The sequence below is a fragment of the Meles meles genome, chromosome 21, assembly GCF_922984935.1.
Source record: "Meles meles chromosome 21, mMelMel3.1 paternal haplotype, whole genome shotgun sequence".
Lineage (NCBI taxonomy): Eukaryota > Metazoa > Chordata > Mammalia > Carnivora > Mustelidae > Meles > Meles meles.
The window spans coordinates 37,186,660-37,203,919 of NC_060086.1; the positions used below are offsets into that span (position 1 = coordinate 37,186,660).

Here is a 17,260-nt window from a genome sequence, read left to right on the forward strand (position 1 = left end):
CTGGGACTTGCGTCGGATATTCTTTCGGAACCACAAATCCCAGGATGCAATGCGCCTACACGGCTTCCTATGACGGTCGAGCACGCGCTCTCATAGGTTCCGGGGGCAGCGGGGATTCACTTCCGGCGGCAGGAAGCGAAGCCATGGTAAGAAGGCGGTTGGCGGGAACCGCGGGAGGTGGTTCGCTCTCGGGGCCGTGGTGAGGGTTGGGCAGGCAGGCAGATTCCTGGGGTTCTGATTCGGAGAATCCGCGGTGGCAGTGGGGGGCGGTGAACCTCCGGCGTAGGTTAAGGCCTGCTGTGCCGCACCTTCCTGCGCTCGGATCGTGTGGGCCGACGGCAGCGCTTTCTGAAATTCACTGAGCTCTGTCCCCCTGCGTCAGATCCTGGGGGGCACCAAGTGCGTTCGAGGTCTTTGAAGCCATTGTCGCGTTTGGTTTGTCGTGAATCCCCTTTGAGAAAGGCGAAGAAACCGAGGCCCAGAGAAGTGGAGGCACTTGCCCGAGCAGCCACAGCTAGTGTGTGTGGGAGCCAGGATCGGAACCCAGCTCAGGCCCCCAAGCCAGGAGCCTCTTTCACTGCTCTCCTCGAGGTGTACAGCCGTGCACCTGATAAAACCCTGGTGCTGCGGGTTGGCGCCTCCCTCCCCGCCCAAACTGGGCTCAGAAAACAGCGCTTCCCCTTCAGGACCGAAGATGACGCTTAACCTGACACAGAGAATCGGGAGGTTATGAGAAGTATGGCAGGGGTTTGTTACCCTTTAGGACATTGGTTCCTGCTGGGGAAAGTGTTCCCACGGCCTTATGCATTCAGTGCCCAGCCCAGAGTTGGCCGTCCCTGGGTATTTGTTGAATGAATGAAGGCTCCGCCACCTTTCTTGTACCTCTTTGCACTGTCTGAAGGGAAGAGGACCGGTTTGAGAGTCAGACCGTGCCCCACTCACTGGCTGTTATGTCTTTGGGCAAATTACTGACCTTCTCTGTGTTTAGTTTCCTCAGTGGTAAAGTACAGGGGACCCTTGAACAATTCGGGTTTGAACTGTGTCCGTCCACTTTTGTGTTGATTGTTGAAAATAAATACATTGGAAAAATTTTCGGAGATTTGCAGTAATTTGAAAAACCCGGCAGATGAACTGGGTAGCCTAGAAATACAGAAAAAATAAAAACGGTATGTCGTGAATGCCTAAAATACAGGTAGATACTAGTTTATTTTATTTACGACCATAGTATACGCAAGTTTGTTCTAGAAAGCTTATCAGAATGCACACACAGCCTTGGAGAACTGTACATGGCATCATTCATAGTTGAGAGAACCGGAAACATGAAGATGCAATGTTAACTCCCAACTGCGTAAAATTAACCGCATGGGCACCTGGGTGGCTCAGTGGGTTAAACCTCTGCCTTCGGCTCAGGTCATGATCTCGGGGTCCTGGGATCGAGCCCCACGTTGGGCTCTCTGCTCAGCAGGGAGCCTCCTTCCCCCTCTCTCTCTGCCCGCCTCTCTGACTACTTGTGATCTCTCTCTCTCTCTGTCAAGTAAATAAATAAAAGTCTACTCGGTGGGGAGCCTGCTTCCCCCCTCTCTCTCTGACTGCCTGTCTGCCTACTTGTGATCTGTCTGTGAAATAAGTAAATAATAAATAATCTTTAAAATTAACCGCAGCTCATGCTGTACTACTATATTACTGCAATAATTCCATAACCACCCCCTGCTGCTGTTTCGGTGAGCTCAGGTTTAGTATGTGCTTCACGTGGCGTGTGCTGCTGATCATCTCCGTGTTAGCACTTCATCGCCAGTAAATTGCGAATGGCAGTAAAAAGTGGTCCCCTGGTTCTCGGGTATTTTTCTTCGTGTTCAGTGCTATGTTGTAAAACCTTGAATAATACCATGGGACCCACATGAAATGCCGCTAGTGGGTCTGGAAGTGCTCCCAAGAAGCAGAGGAAAGTCATGACATTACAAGAAAAAGTTGAATTGCTCCATACGTACTGCAGATTAAAGTCGGCAGCTGCAGTCGCCCGCCATTTCAAGATGAATGAGTCTAGCGTGAGGACCACTGTAAAAAAAGAAAAGGAAATCCGTGAAGCCGTTGCAGCAGCTGCATCAGCAGGGGCGAAGATCTTGCACTTTTTGCGAGATACTTTTTTATCTCGTATTGAAAATGCAGCTTTTGGGGCGCCTGGGTGGCTCAGTGGGTTAAAGCCTCTGCCTTCAGCTCAGGTCATGATCCCAGGGTCCTGGGATTGAGCCCCGCATTGGGCTCTCTGCTCAGCGGGGAGCCTGCTTCCTTCTCTCTCTGTCTCTGCCTGCCTCTCTGCCTACCTGTCTGTCAAATAAGTAAAAAAAAATCTAAAAAAAAAGAAAAAGAAAATGCAGCTTTTATGTGGGTGCCAGTCTGCTATGAGAAAGGCAGCCCCATAGATTCTAATACAATCCAAGAAAAAGCAAAGTCGTTATATGACAACCTGAAGCAAAAGGAGGGCGAAGGAACTAAAGCTGGAGAATTTAATGCCCGCAAAGGAAGGTTTGATAATTTTAGAAAGAGGTTTGGCTTAAAAAATGTCAAGATGGCAGGAGAAGGAGATTCTGCCGACCCAGAGGCCATTGATAAGTTCCCATGTCAAGAGCTCCTAGACTGTGCGCCAGAGGAGTTAACCGAAGGGGCCTCGGTGGAGATGAGAGCTTCTGGACCAGTGCTACATGAGGGAGACGTAGAAGCAGCAGGGCCAGAAAACAGGTTGACGTTAGACAACCTGGCAGAAGGTTTTCGATTATTCAAGACGGCCTTTGACTTCTTTTTCAACATGGACCCTTCGCGATCTGGGCACTGAGACTCAAGCAGGCGATGGAAGAGGGCTTGGTACCATACAGAAATGTCTTTAGAGAAATGAAAGAGCAGAAAAGTCGGAAATTACGATGTAGTTCCATAAAGCCTGGCCGAGTGTGCCTGCCTCGCTCGCCTGCCCTTCCGTCTCCTCCACCTGTCCCACCGCGGCATCCCCGAGACAGCAAGACCAGCCCCTGTGTCTCCTCGTCCTCAGCCTACTCAGCAGGAAGGTGACAAGGATGAAGACCTTCCCGCTGACCCACTTCCGTGTAATAAATAGTGAAGAGTTGTCATGGTGTACGGTTAACCTTCCCTGTTGTGTGTGTGAGCGAGTGCCTTCGTGTGGAAATCTAGTAACTGTACGCCAAGAACTGTAGGGGACGGTTTGTGCCATCATCCTCTGCCTGGGCATTCACCCTGTAGAACACGTGCAAGAGGCCTTTGGAAGTGGGTAGCCTGTCCTTAGAGGCTGTCAGGTGAGCACTATGTAATATCAAAATAACCGTGTTCTTACTGTGTGGTGACACTGCTTTATGCCATCAAAGATTTAATTACCTTGCAGTATGCCCCTTACCTCCCTCTCCGCCCCCGCCCTGTAATTGGAGAAAATGCATATCAGTCTATCATCAAGCCTAAGTGGTTTTTTAAAAAAAGGAAGTGTTTCCCATACTGTATTCTGAACCTGACAGTAATACTGTATGCCATAAGAATTTTATAAGGGTTCATTCAGTAGTGTGCAGAGCGGGCTCCTGGGAAACAGTAGTATCGATTACTCTAGGCTGCCCTAAAGCAACCCCATTACTCTGCCACTTTGTTTCCAGTCCATGAGTGGTTGTTCTTATGAATAAATAGGGATCTCCCTTTTAGCCTTCCTCATTTGTGTTTGGTGTCAGTAACATAGATACTATCTCCCATGTTTTGTGTCCTCCAAGACAGTGTTGATGTGGCGACTGACAATTCATCTTGGAAGCAAGAGAAACTTAATGGTACCGATGATACAGTACTGTAAATGTATTTTCTCTTGTGGTTCTCTTTTTTTTTCTTTCCCCACTCCTTGTGGTTTTCTTATTCACATTCTTTTCTCTAGCTGGCTTTATTCTAAAAACGCAGTATGTAATATGTGTAACGACAAACAGGTTAATCGACTTATCGGTAAGGCTCCTGGTCAACACTATGCTATCAGTCGTTGAGTTTGGGGGGAGTCAGAAGTGACAGGTGGATTTTTGACTGAACCCCTGCAGTGTTCAAGGGTCAAGGTCATGGCATCGGTCTTGCACCGCCTGTGTGAAGCTCACGTGAACTTCAGGCATCCTTCTCTGCGTCTCTGCAGTAATTGCAACCTCACAGGACTGGCGGGAGCCTCTGGGTAAGGGGCTCTGCGCATGTTTATTCTGTGATCAGCGTGGTTGAGTTCTCGAAAGCAACGGTGTCCTGTCTCCCTTCCAGGCCGCCCTCCTCCGAACCGTGCCACGGCTGGCAGGCCCAGCTGCCTGGAGACGGCCTGTGTGCGGGCTGTGGTGCCGCACCGGGCAGGATCCTGGGAGGTGGATGGGGAGCAGGACCCCCACCCTGAAAGAGAAGCCTGCAGGCACGGACGCGGAGCAGTTCCGGATGGTCTACCGGTTGGAGGCTATCCGAGTCTTCAAGCACCTGTCCCGGCTGAAGGTGACGCAGACGGCGCTGACGCTGCTGGCCCTGCCGCCTGGCTTCTATGGCTACTCGCACGGCCTCGTGACTCTCGGCAACTTGTGCCTGGCGGGTGGGGTGGCCGGCTTCGCCCTGGCCATGCTCTTCTGGATGAGCCACTTCTTCCGGAGGCTGGTGGGCATCCTGTATGTGAACGAGGCGGGCACGGTGCTGCGGGTAGCCCACCTCACCTTCTGGGGCCGGCGGCAGGACACGGACTGGCCCGTGGCCGATGTGATCCCCCTGACGGAGAGCGAGGACCGGGCCCAGGAGCTGTTCGTGCGCCTCCAGCAGTACGGCGGGAAGCAGACCTTCTACCTCAGCCTGCGCTACGGACGCGTCCTGGACAGAGAGCGTTTCACACAGGTGTTTGGGATGCTGGACGCCCTCAAGTGAGCTGGGAGCCGGGCCTCCGGGTGGCCCTGGGCCGCCCGGATCTCCAGCAGGAAGGCCGAAGGTGTGGTGAGGCCACAGAGTGGGATCAGGCCGCTGGAGACGTTGCCAGGGCCTCTAAGCCCTTGTCTTTTGGGATGAGGAAATTAAGAGGCAGGAGCTAGGGGCGCCTGGGTGGCTCAGTGGATTAAGCCGCTGCCTTCGGCTCAGGTCATGATCTCAGGGTCCTGAGATCGAGCCCCGCGTCGGGCTCTCTGCTCCGCAGGGAGCCTGCTTCCTCCCCTCTCTCTGCCTGCCTCTCTGCCTACTTGCGATCTCTCTCTCTGTCAAATAAATAAAATAAAATCTTTAAAAAAAAAAAAGGCAGGAGCTAGTGACTGGGTTTAGGAGAGAGGTCCTTAGTACAAATTCTTACTGTATTTGTGTATGACATTCAGCCAGATAATGGCCAGAAGTTTCTGTTAACCACCAGTTCTTGGATGAAGCTATGTCGGGTTCACTCAAGCGGTGCCGTGCTGAGAAATCGGGAGGCGGGGAGGTGTGCGGTGGGGAGCCCAGGATTTGGGGTGAGAACGCTCGGGCGCTATCCGTTCTCAACTCCCCGTCCTGCAGCAGGTTATCGAGTCTCGCTGAACCTTGGTTGTCACATCCGTGAAAGGGAAAATCCTGCTTGTCACATGGGATGGGTGTGAAAATAAACAGTAAATGTCAAGGTTAGCGCAGAGGTCAGGGTGTGCCGCAAGGCAAGGCTTCCAGGCAGTCGGGAGGGATGTCCCGAGCCCTGTGCCTGGCCCCCTCAGGGGCTCACCCCGAGAAAGGACTGGGAAGAAGCCTAGATAGAGGTGGGTCATTTGACCCTGCCAGGATGGTGACGGCACAGTGACCGGGACAGCTGTGGGCGCAGTGAGCACAGCACTCCTGCCAGGACTGTGTTCGCCACGCAGACGTCCGCGGGCCCTCCTGTGGGGACGCTCTGCAGTGTGATCAAGTGAGATGAGCTGTATTCTGGTACCTTACTGTATAAACCGAAGCCGATTATATGCCCTGCCCTTCCCTGCAGTCCGTGCTGCCTGACTGTTACGCAGTGGGTAACAGTACGGAGGAGGGAAGGCGCGAGCTCTCTGGTTCTGCCTCCCAGAAGTCAGTAACTACATGTTTTGTTGTGCGGACTTCTAGCCTTTTTTATTGTAAAATACACAGAATGTAAATTTATCCTTTTGCCATTTTCTAGTGAACAGTTTAGTGATACGAAGTACCTCTACAGCCTTGTGCAACCATGACCTCTGTCCATTTCCAGAACTTTTTTGTCATCCCAGGGAGAAACTCTGTTCCCATTAAACATGACTCCCCATTCTGCCTCTCACTGGCCCTTGTAACCACTCATCTGCTTTCTGTCTGTGTGGATCGGCTTATCCTGGACATTGGGTGTAGACGGAATCACACGCCCTGTGGTGTGTGATGTCTGGCTTCTTTCGCTTGCCATCGTGTTTCCGAGGCGCATCTGGACTAAAACACGTATGAGCTTCTTTCCTTTTTGTGGCTGAGTAACGTGTGTGTAGACCATATTTCGTTTATCCATCCGTTGATGGACATTTGGATTGTTTCCAGCGCTTGGCTCTTGTGACTAATGCTGCTGTCGTCATGGGTGGACAGAAGTCTGAGGCTGTGCTTTCATGCTTTTTGGGTGTGTGCTGAGAAGTGGAATTACTGGATTGGTGGTAACTGTGTGTTTACCTTTGTGAGGAACCGCCAGGCTTTCCCACAGTGGCTGCGTGGTCTTATATCCCCCCGCACTGCATGAGGGTTCCAGTTTCGCCGTGTCCTTCTTTTGGATAATCGGCGGCCTAGCGGGTGTGAAGTGACGTCTTCCTGTGCTTTCGGGATTTTCTAAAAACACAGGTGTTATCCTGTACCTGGAATTGTTTGGGTTTTTTGCTTCCCCCAAAACATGACTATCTTAGTGGTAAACCATTGCAAATACTTTGTCACAAGAAAATAAAAGCCTTGTAACATGTGAGATGTCTGATGTTAACTAACCATATTGTAGGAGTCGTTTTGCAATGTGTACATACATAAATCATTCCGTTGTACCCTAAGTTGATACAGTGTTACATGTCAGTTACAGCTCAGCAAAATTGGGGAAAATAGGCAGCTCACCTTGCCTAAAACACAACGTGCAGATAATTTGATTTTTTCCCTTAAATACTCTGTGTGAACACAAATTCAGAAATTGCAGAATACCCCACTGAGTGCTTGTAGGTCCTTTAGCCTTTAGTACTGAAGTCATTTCCATTTTTACAAAAGAATGTGAAAGGGGCATGAGGGGCACCTGGGTGGCTTAGGCTGATAAGCACCTGACTTGATTTCGGCTCAGGTCATAATCTCAGGGTCATGAGATCGGGCCTCACGTCCCTCCCTTTGTCCCACCACCACCCCCTGCTCTCCCTCCCTCCCTAAAAAATTATGTGGCATATCAAATGTATGGAGAGCAAGCCTTCTCTATAGACTGAACATGGTGTTTTGAGAAAAGTCACTAACACGAAAGAAGTTCGGTTTTCATAGTTAATTTATTCCATTTCACAGACGCAGGTAAAGCCTGTACCCAAGACTGTTTCTTCAAGCTTCCGGATCAGCCCTTCTTTCTGTCCAGATCTCTTGTGCCAGGCCCTGGTCAGCACTGACCACAAAGCGGGGGATTGGGGTCCATCTCGGGGGGAGTCTGGGAGAGGAAGGGCAGCCAGTAAACCAGTGCACATGTGTATTTAGGTGACTGGGAGCAGTCGGGGGAGCGGGTTACTGTGAAGAGGAGGCAGGGCCCAGAGCAAGGGTGGCGTGCCCGTGCTGGGGCTGACCCTGATTTGATCCTAAGCGCAAGGGAAAGCCTGGAGGGTCAGAGCGAGAATGGTAGAAGGAAGTGTGGGAGCTTTTATATTTACATATTTTGAAAGATTTTATTTATGTGAGAGAAAGAGGGCACAAGCCTGGGGGGAGGAGCAGAAAGGGAGGGGGAGAAGCAGGCTCCCCACTGAGCAAGGAGCCTGTTGGGGGCTCTGTCACAGGACCCTGGGGTCAGACACTCAACTGACTGAGCCACGCAGGCGCCCCAACGTGTGGGATCTTTTAGAATCCAGAAGAAACCGCACTTTGTAATTTGTGTTCGGTTGTAATTAAAGATGAAAACATAACGGTCGTAGGCTTGTGGATTTGATTCCTGCGGTTGGAGACCCTGGTCTCGGGAGTGTGGCTGTGTCCTTCAGGTGTTTGGGGACACTGGGCACCCACCGTGTAGGCAAAGCTGTGGTCTTCCCAGACATAACGGCTCTGCATGCAGGAGCCGGAACCCTGACCCAGAGCCTGGGTGTGCAACTGGGTGTCCCGGGGGCCACCAACCAATTCACAAGCACTGGCACTTTCCTCAGGGGAAATGCCATGTTGTCCCACTGACTTCTTGTTTTAGGCGGACTCAAAAATCCAACCAGAAGCGGACCACTTCTCCCCCTGTGCACCCGCCGTTCTGACCCACGCCATCCTCACGTCTCCTCGGGGCTGTTGCAACCTGCTGCTGCCATGATCCTTCCCCTGTTAGGGTCTGTTCTCACAGCAGCCAAAGCGATCCTTTGTTTTTGTTTTAGTGTTTAAAGTTTATTTGTTTAGAGATAGACCACAGGTGGGAGCAGGGGCCGGGGGAGAGGGAGAGAGATTCCTCAAGCAGACTCCCCACTGAGCATGGTACCCCGATGTAGGCTCCATCCCAGGACCCTGAGAGCACCAAAGTGATCGTTTATTTTATTTCTATTTTTGGAGATTTTTAATCTATTCATTGAGAGCGTGTGTGTGTGCAAGAGCACAAGCCGGGGGGAGCAGGAGAGGGAGAAGCAGACCCCCCACTGAGCAGGGAGCCACTTGACCGACTGAGCCACTCAGACACCCCTATAAAATGTCTTAAGAGGTATTAATGATTTGACTTTGACCTCATTAAGACAAGAATTAACTCAACCCCTGATGTCGGTCTAGTTGTAAGCTATTACCTGAGTGAACCTCACTCCTGGAGATTCTGGTTGTGTTCAGGATGGGACCCCAGAATCTTTTTGACAAGCCTGACGCTGATTCTGAAATGCAGCCAGGATGGGAATTTCAGAAATAGACTATCAGGACAGAAAACGCTAGAGTAACTCATCCTTGCAGACTTCGTGTTCTGGGGTTCTCAGCTCTGGCTCCATGTGCAGAATCACCTGGAGAGCTTTTTGAAAATATGGTTGCCTGGGGGCGTCTGGGCAGCTCAGTCAGTTAAGTCTGCCTTTGGCTCAGGTCATGATCCCAGGGTCCTAGATGGATCCCTGCATCCCACTCCTTGCCCGGCGGGGAGCCTGCTTCTCCCCCTGCTTGCACTTGCTCTCTGTCAGATAAATAAAATCTTAAAAATATATACCATTGCCCACACCTGTGACCAGGCATCACTATTCAGGGTTTCTCAGGTGATTCTCACGTGTAGCCTCGGTTGACAGTCGCTGCCAACGGCTGTGGCAGGAAAGAGCCTCCATTTCCGTGGGTCGTCGGCTCACACAGCACCAGCAGAGGGCACACAGCACATGCGTTGTTCCATCCTCTTCTTCCCGAGCCAGAACCACAGATCTGCACTTGACCACCCAAGGGCTCCTGCGGCACACCAGGAGGGCAGTATCTGGGAGATGTCCAAACTCACCTGTGCGCAACCCCTGTGGATTCTGGTAGATGCTGGTATTTGAGAGAGAGAGAGAGAGCACCAAGAGAGGCAGGGGGAGAAGCAGACTCTCTGCTGAGCAGAGGGTCTGACATGGGGCTTGATCCCGGGACCCTGAGATCATGACCAGAGCTGAAGACAGAGGCTGAACCAACTGAACCACCCAGGCCTTTGGGGTATCTGTATTTTTATGCTTCCTAGGTAATTCCAAGGCACCCCAGCTTTTGAGACTCACTGGGATTTACCCTTCCTGAAGGCCATGCAGATAATAAAGCATCTGCTCTCAGGAAATACAAGTGGTCCTTAGATACATTGGCGATTCCCCTACTTTGGCGACAATGTCCACGTGATCATCTGATAGAAATGCCCAAGCAGACTTAGGAGGCTGTTCACCGAAATGTTCCTAATAGTAAAACGCATGAACAGCGGTGACAAAACGGGAAGTAAACTGAGTGTTGTTAGTAGGTAACGTGGTGAATAAATGTTGGTAGAACCATACTACGGACTATTATATGGCCCCTCGAAAGAATGATGTTGGGGGGCGCCTGCGTGGCTCAGTCCGTCGAGCATCCAGCTCCTGGTTTCGTCCCAGGTCATGATCTCCCGGTCGTGGGACTGAGCCCCGGGTCGGGCCCTATGGTCAGCGAGGAGTCTGTTTGAGTCACTCTCTCCCTCTGCCCCTCCCCACCATGCTCTCTCTTTAAATAAATATATCTTAAAAAAAAGAATGAGGTTGAACTATATCTGCTGATGTGGAAAGGTAACCATAGGATAATGATAAGTGGAAAAAGCAAGCCACAGGACAGTACAGTTTCGTGTGGTCTTGTTTTTGTGTTTGTATAAACCATGTAGGTTCTAATTTGTTCACAGTGGTTACGGTCGGGGGTGGGGTGGGTGGACAGGACAGAGGGCAGACGTCCATGGTCAACTTTATAACCTTCTAATACCGATTTTAAGTTTTTATGACAGAGCATGTTGTCTGGCTTAACAGATGAAGAAAAATGCTGTAAAAAACATCTCTTTCAAGTCAATTCTGTAGATGAAGGGAAGTTTCTCCACTTTGAATTTCCATTCTGGACTTGGAAGCTGAGCTGATGTCGGGAAATTGTGGAGATCGTTGGTGACATGGTCACATTTGTCCCTTCCAGAGTGGTTTTCCTGCCTGTCTGCTGAGACCCATCTGAACTCTGGGGGCCTCTGTGCCCTGGGCGGGGTATAATTTAGCTGCAGGGGTTGGGGTGATCTGTACCACACCCGTTTCTATACATTACTTGCTAGGGACTGAAGGTGTATCCCCCCCACCCCTGCCGTAAAATTCAGCTGTTGAAACCATAACCCTCGTGTAGTGGGGTTTGGAGGTGGGGCCTTTGGGAGGTGATTAGGGTCCCCATGATGGGATTAGGACCCTTACAAATAAAGAGGCTTTGTATGTGTGTATATGCCCCCAGGAAGGCCATATGAGGCCACGGGGGAAGAGGTCCAAGGACACAGCCTTAACACAGGGATATGGTGTTGAGCCCATCTGCGCAGTGGACGCCAGTGAACCCAGTGAAGGCCTCCATATAAACTCTTAAGGTTCTGGCAGGTGGGTTTGGAGAGCCCCTCATCTTGCAGTCGCCCAGGACAAGGCTTGTAAGTTAAGTTCCCTTATTACCCCTGCCCCCTCCCATCTGGGGTGGCTTGCCTCTCTCTCTGGTCTCGCCCTGCCCCCCCTCCCCTGTGTACGGGGCCAGTTCCAGTATGCACCTGGGGAGCTCACAAGGGGGTTGTAAGCCAGCAGGGGTATTCTTTCGTAGCCACCTGCGCACACAGACGTGGTCCCGTAGAGCACAGTGAGGTCGGTGCTAGTCAGGGACATTCACGGTGCGCGCAGCTGGGAGCCAGCGTCCCACCTGCGCTGCTTACCGAAGATAAGACTTCTACCATTCAAGGGCCACGTTTGGTGCCCTCCCCAGCACCGATGCTGTGGGCTCTGCTGCTTGCAGGGGTGGGGGGCGGTCTGGGGTAGACTGCCCAGATGGCCAGGGGTGGGAGCTTTCCTTCCACTGCTGCTTTGTGACTTCAGGACTTGTGAGTCCCCACATGGAAAGCAATAAGGTCCCTTTGAACCCCAGGCAGAGTCCAGCTTTTATGGCCTTGTTTTGATCCTGTGGCATTCAACTATAAAATCCTGCCCAATTAATCAGGCAGGGCCCATACCATCTGGCCGTGTTTGTACCAGCTCTGGTGACAAAACATCCATCTCACTGATTAACAGTTGAGATGCACTCTGGGACTCGGCTGGGCTTGGATCCACTTCAGGAAGTAGATTTAATATCTACCGGTGGGAACTTAACATTGACAGAAACAGACCGCTCAGAAATAGAACCGTAAGTGAGACGCTGTATGTCCTGCCACGTTGTAGCTGTGACCGGTTAGAGAAGTTCTCTTTGTGCCTTGGGTTCTGCCTGTGGGAAGCAGCGGTGACTGTAGCACCCACCTAAGCCGGCTGGGGGGACTGACTATGTACTCGGAATACACTCAAATTGTGCTTGGTCCAGGGCAGCATTTGATAAATGCTAGCGAGCATTACTGTTAGCACCCTCCTTTTGCCAGGGAGGATCAGAGAGGTGAAGGGACTTGCTTAAGGTCACCCAGCTAGAAAGCAGCAGAGTTAGGTCATTCCCCTGCAGCGTCCTGCCTCCCCGGCACCGAAGGAGAACAGAAAGTAGAAAGCAGTGACTGTTTTTAACAAAGAGTGTTTGACCGTGAGGTTTTGGTGCCTTCCACCACCCACTTTAGGACGTTATGTCAAGAGCACATATGAATGCCGACCAGTTCAGTTTGACTTCACAAGGCGGGAGGGCAGGCTGGCAGCTAGGCTGGCCATGGGAAAGGTCCTGGAGTGGAAGACAGTCCCTGCCCGCACCTGATCCTAACCCGACTGCATGTGTGTAGACACACGTACGTCTGTTTATACACTAAGAGACCATCTTTCATACACCTGTGTGTTTCAAATCCTGGCTTCCAAGCAGTTCCCCCAACCTCTCTGAGATCATTTCCTCACCTTAAAAATAGGCATACGAATACGTAGCTCATAGGTTCTTCAGGAAAATTATAAAGGCCCTGCAGAAGATGCTTGCACATAGTAGATGCTCAACAAATGATTAACTGTCATTACTAGATGTGATTATTTTAAAAACACATTGAATGGTAAGTCTTGCCGTCCAAGAAAATTTTTTTTTAAGATTTTATTTATTTGACAGAGAGAGAGATCACAAGTAGGCAGAGAGGCAGGCAGAGAGAGGAGGAAGCAGGCTCCCTGCTGAGCAGAGAGCCTGATGCGGGGCTCGATCCCAGGACCCTGGGATCACGACCTGAGCCGAAGGCAGAGGCTTTAACCCACTGAGCCACCCAGGCGACCCAAGAGAATTCTTTTATAGACATGTTGGGTGTCCAAGGTTGAGGAAACCTGGAAAACCACAGATCCACACCTTGGTTTTCCAGGTGAGAAAAGTCAGAGCCACACAGGGTCACTGACACAGCTGGGAGAATTAGTGAGGAGGGGGCCCACGATCCCTGTTCCAGGTCGGGCCACCAAGTCATCTTGATTGTCCTAGATTCCTGACTGGTCTCTCAGCCTCTCCATCCTTCACAGGAGCGCTCGGCATGGTGGGTGACTTCCCCACCCTGCACCATAGCGTGGAAATGCGGTGCCCCTGAGCAGGGCGGGGAAGGCCCTCTATAGCTGAGCCCGCCTGTTTCTTTGGTCCAGTCTCTGGCTCCTGTGGTCTCTCTTTGATCACATCACAGGACGCCTGTCCTTACCCTGTCTTTGTGCCTCCGGTTAGCTTTGCTCTCTGTCTGGACTGCCTTCCATCCCTCCTCAGAGTCACTGGAGCAGTCCCGCTCAACCTTGAAGATGGAACTCCGGGACCTAACTTCCAGCCCAACGTGGGGCCTGCACTTCATGCCTCTACAGCATCTGGGGTCTGCCCATATTCTGGTCCCTACGCTGGCTTGCTGTGAGCTCTACCCCACCAGGAGATGAGCTGAGTGTGAGGACGACGCCTTGTCCACCCCTGTGCCCCCATCACATGCTAAGTCCTCGAGCTCTGGTGACGTTAGTGGCCTCACGGTGCTTCCTGAGCCCAAGGCAGACTTAACGCAGGCAGAGTAATCCCCCAAGACCTCCCTCAGTGGTGTATAACAGGTGTTTAATGGGTACTTGTCAGACGATGACTTAACTAAACCGTTCCCAACCCCAAAAAGGCCACGTTTGTGCTCGTGTTTCCATTATAAATTTTTTTAATTAAGAATACTGATTAACGCAGGAAACAGATTTAACTCACGGAATTGTGTATATGGTCATCAGTTACATTGTGACATGTTGATTTCTTTATCATTTATTGGCACTGTCAACAGAATACTGTAAACAAGATCACTTTGAATGTTTAGGTCGGTGGTGTTCCCACCTGGGGTTCTCTACCATGAGCTCATCTATGTACGCGTGTATATATATGTTTATGTAGAGAGACAGGCACAGATACACAGGTATATTAATGTGCACAACTTCGCATGGTTACTGAGTGTCAGTAAAAATTATAAAAAAAACACCCATTTATTATAATAAAAGTGAGGATGTGCTAAGACTTGCTATTACAGGACCTTGTTTTCTGTAAAAGTAACAAGACTTGCTAGAGATAGTTAACTAAGGTCTATGGCACTGATGGGAGACGGATTCATTCCCAGACCGTTGGCCACAGAAGCACTCCGCGGGCCCCGCGCTAGTCAGCCACCTGTGGGCTGGGCTCCCCGTTTTTACCCACCTCTCCCCTTACAATCTCGAGCCCTGCCAAGAGTCTTTTCCTTGAACTTCTTCTGGCGATAGCCCCACCCCCAAAAGAGGATGCCTCAGGAACTCATGTGATGCCCTGAGCCAACAAGATCGTGTTGAAAAATGGCTTAAAAGGTTTCACGCGAAGGAACTTCCCTTGGTAAGGAGTGAGTAAGTCTGGAAGTGCCCTTCCAGGTAGAACGATTTCATTTCTCCATGACTGCCCCGTGAGAGAGAACAAAATACCATAGCCACTCTCTCCACCGAAAAGAGTCGAGTTTCTTGTTGTGCCTTGGCTTGAAAACCTCTTCGACTGCGGGGACCTTACTGCCGTTTGCACCCAATGCTAAGGTTCTCCAGAGAAAGCCGACTTATGCCAATAAATGAATTACGGTTTGGTTTGCATCTGGCTTGTTTGTTAAATAAGGCCTTGACTCTTGGAATATTGCCTATGGAATCTGGGAAGGAATGAGACCATGAACTGGTGTCCTTGAACGTGCTGTCCCCTTTTCTGCAACACTCCTCCTTGTCTTGTCTGCTTGGAGAACTCTGGCTCATTCTACCAACCCACGCTCCATTTTACTTTCTCCCCGAAACCTCCTGAGCCCGCCTGCCACTCCCTCTGACTTCCCGACATTCCCATACAGCAGTCACAGTACTTGCCACTCCGCTTGGATTTCCGGGTGAAGTGTTGTCCCAGTGAGATGGGAGTCCCTTGACAGCAGGGACCATGTTGTATTCCTAGTGCTTAGCACTGGGCCTGGGACAGGGGAGGGACTTAGCGAGAGTTCCATGAAGGAATGACAGCATGAACAGACGGATGTACGAACGAGTGGCACCCTGCACAGAGACGGGGACAGACGCTTTCGTGCGACCTGCAGAGTCAACGGCCTTACGCTGACGCGCATCCGTCCTCCTAAAGACCCATGGTTAGCACAGAGCCCAAGATGAGGCGTGCGCCAGAAGCCACGGATCTGACCGCGTCTGTTGAATACACACTGCCTTTTCTTCTCGACAAACACAGGTCAGGGGCCACTGGGAAGAGTGGAAGCAGAAAAGAAAAACTGCCACCACCCGTTGGAGGTCTTGGATGATTAGTTATTAGAAGAGCAAAGAGCTGAACTGAAAATCTTGCTGTGTCCAGCTCCCGAGACAGCCGAGCAGGCAGCGGGAGGCGGAGCGCTTCCCTCGCAGCCAGTGAGTCTGCCCACCCAACACCAGTCCGCTGCTGCGGGACAACCAGAGGCTCTTCGTAGGAGCATCGGAAGTCTGATCGGTTCCAAGACTGTCTCGCCTCCAGAAGAGGCCCCTTGGCCTCCGCCACTGTCCAACTCAGCATTTAACTCTCATCTGCCTGGTAAGCTCCGTCCTCCTCTCTGTCGGGAAGGTCTCTAATCTGCAGTGGCCAGTACAAGGAAACCACCGGAACCAACAGGCCATCTTTTCTGCATGGCGCTCTGGTACTCGCAGTTTCACGGTGCCACCTTCAGGAAGAAATCTAGCTTAGCCACCGTTCTCCGTGCTGCAGGGCTTTGCACAGCTCTGCCGTCTAGTGAGGGCTGCTCCGAAGGGGAGTAGAGAAAGAGCTCCTGGGGCGAGGGGTCCACGGGTCAGACCCCAGATGCCCAGGGAGATGGGGGAAGGTGACTCTGCTGCCCAAGGCCCTGGGCTTCCGCTCCCGGGCCACTGGCTTGTGCTTCTGACCTTTTGGCTCCTGTGTGTCCCCGTGGATGCTCAGGGGACACACTGGGATCCCAGGACTGGGATCTCATTGAACAGAGGGGACAGAATCGGGGGAATGGAAGGTGGTGAGTAAGAAGTGCCGGTGATGCCACCCAGAGAGTCTCCAAGGCCAAGCCCTGTCAAGGATGGAATTCACAGTTTAGAGGATGCCCAGATACACTGAGGGGAGCGACCCCTTCCTGCCCTGCAAGCTCCAGCCTAATGTTCCCACTGTCCTGCCTTTGTCTCATCTGTCCTGTCCTTCGCTGAACTGTGCATGGGACCTGCTCAGAGCCCCAGGCTGGGCGGGAGGGGGAGAGCATGCCTGTCTGCATCAGGCGAGGGGGTCCGCATCCTTGATCACGCAATATGGCACTCAAGAGGGACCGGAACCCAGAAGTCCCCGCCACCAGTCCTGGGAGCAGCTGTCATTCTTTTGCCTGGCTTCCAAAGAAACTGTTGGGGTCAAGGTGGGCACATACATGGCCAGGACCTTCATGGCCCTGCCGAAGACGATGTCCAGGGCTCACGCAGACTTTCTGGGCTCAGACCCATGTGCGTCATTGGCTCTGCAGGGAGGAAAATCAAAACCAGCCCCCTCCCGCCCGTCCCCTCCCCCCGAAGCCACCACAAACATCCCCTCCCCACAAAGAACCCTTCCGTTTACGCATTCGCCTCTGATACTTTAAGTGAAAACATGAATTAGGCAAACTAATCAATTTGACAACAGTTGAGATCGGGGCTTTCTCAGAGCGTAGTGGAAATGGCTTCTTTACTTGAAGTCTGCTAAGATGTCGCTGAAAATATTGAGGAACAGGTGCGCGTGGTGATCCCTGAAGACCAGAGTGGGGCGGAATCGGATGGATTTGTCCCCGCAGCCTCCCAACACCACGCCTGAAAGCAGAGGCAGGAGGGGAGTCAGCGGCCTGGGAGCCGCGTCGTGGCCGCCGGGAGGGGGCTGCCTCCGGTGCATCATCCTTCCGTCCAGCTTCCGTCTGTCCTTCCTCCCAGCCTGCCGGCCGTTCTCTCTCTCCCTCCCACCTTCCCTGCTACCTCGAACGCCTGCTCTGCTGCTCCCGAAGCAGGCCAGCTGAGGC

At 51.8% G+C, this 17,260-nt stretch overlaps 2 protein-coding genes and 1 long non-coding RNA gene across 7 annotated transcripts in view; 2 read left to right on the forward strand and 1 right to left on the reverse strand.

Moving 5' to 3' along the window:
- The first annotated feature begins 115 nt into the window (after window positions 1–115).
- Window positions 116–8,616, forward strand: TMEM186 (transmembrane protein 186). The gene is made up of 2 exons (XM_045994223.1): window positions 116–146; window positions 4,273–8,616. Exons 1-2 carry the CDS (start codon window positions 144–146, stop codon window positions 4,906–4,908), a joined length of 639 nt encoding a protein of 212 aa, XP_045850179.1. The 5' UTR covers window positions 116–143; the 3' UTR covers window positions 4,909–8,616.
- Window positions 8,617–8,770: 154 nt separating this feature from the next.
- Window positions 8,771–14,143, forward strand: LOC123934246. Its single transcript, XR_006816756.1, has 2 exons — window positions 8,771–11,994; window positions 13,495–14,143. It is a non-coding gene; the product is annotated as an uncharacterized LOC123934246 (long non-coding RNA).
- Window positions 13,895–17,260, reverse strand: part of ABAT (4-aminobutyrate aminotransferase) — an 81,045-nt gene continuing 77,679 nt past the window's right edge. For all 5 annotated transcript variants that reach the window (XM_045994311.1, XM_045994314.1, XM_045994312.1 and 2 more), the window contains one exon: window positions 13,895–17,057. In XM_045994311.1, coding sequence (XP_045850267.1) covers window positions 16,936–17,057 — 122 coding nt within the window. In that variant the 3' untranslated portion in view covers window positions 13,895–16,935. The remainder of the gene's footprint in view (window positions 17,058–17,260) is intronic.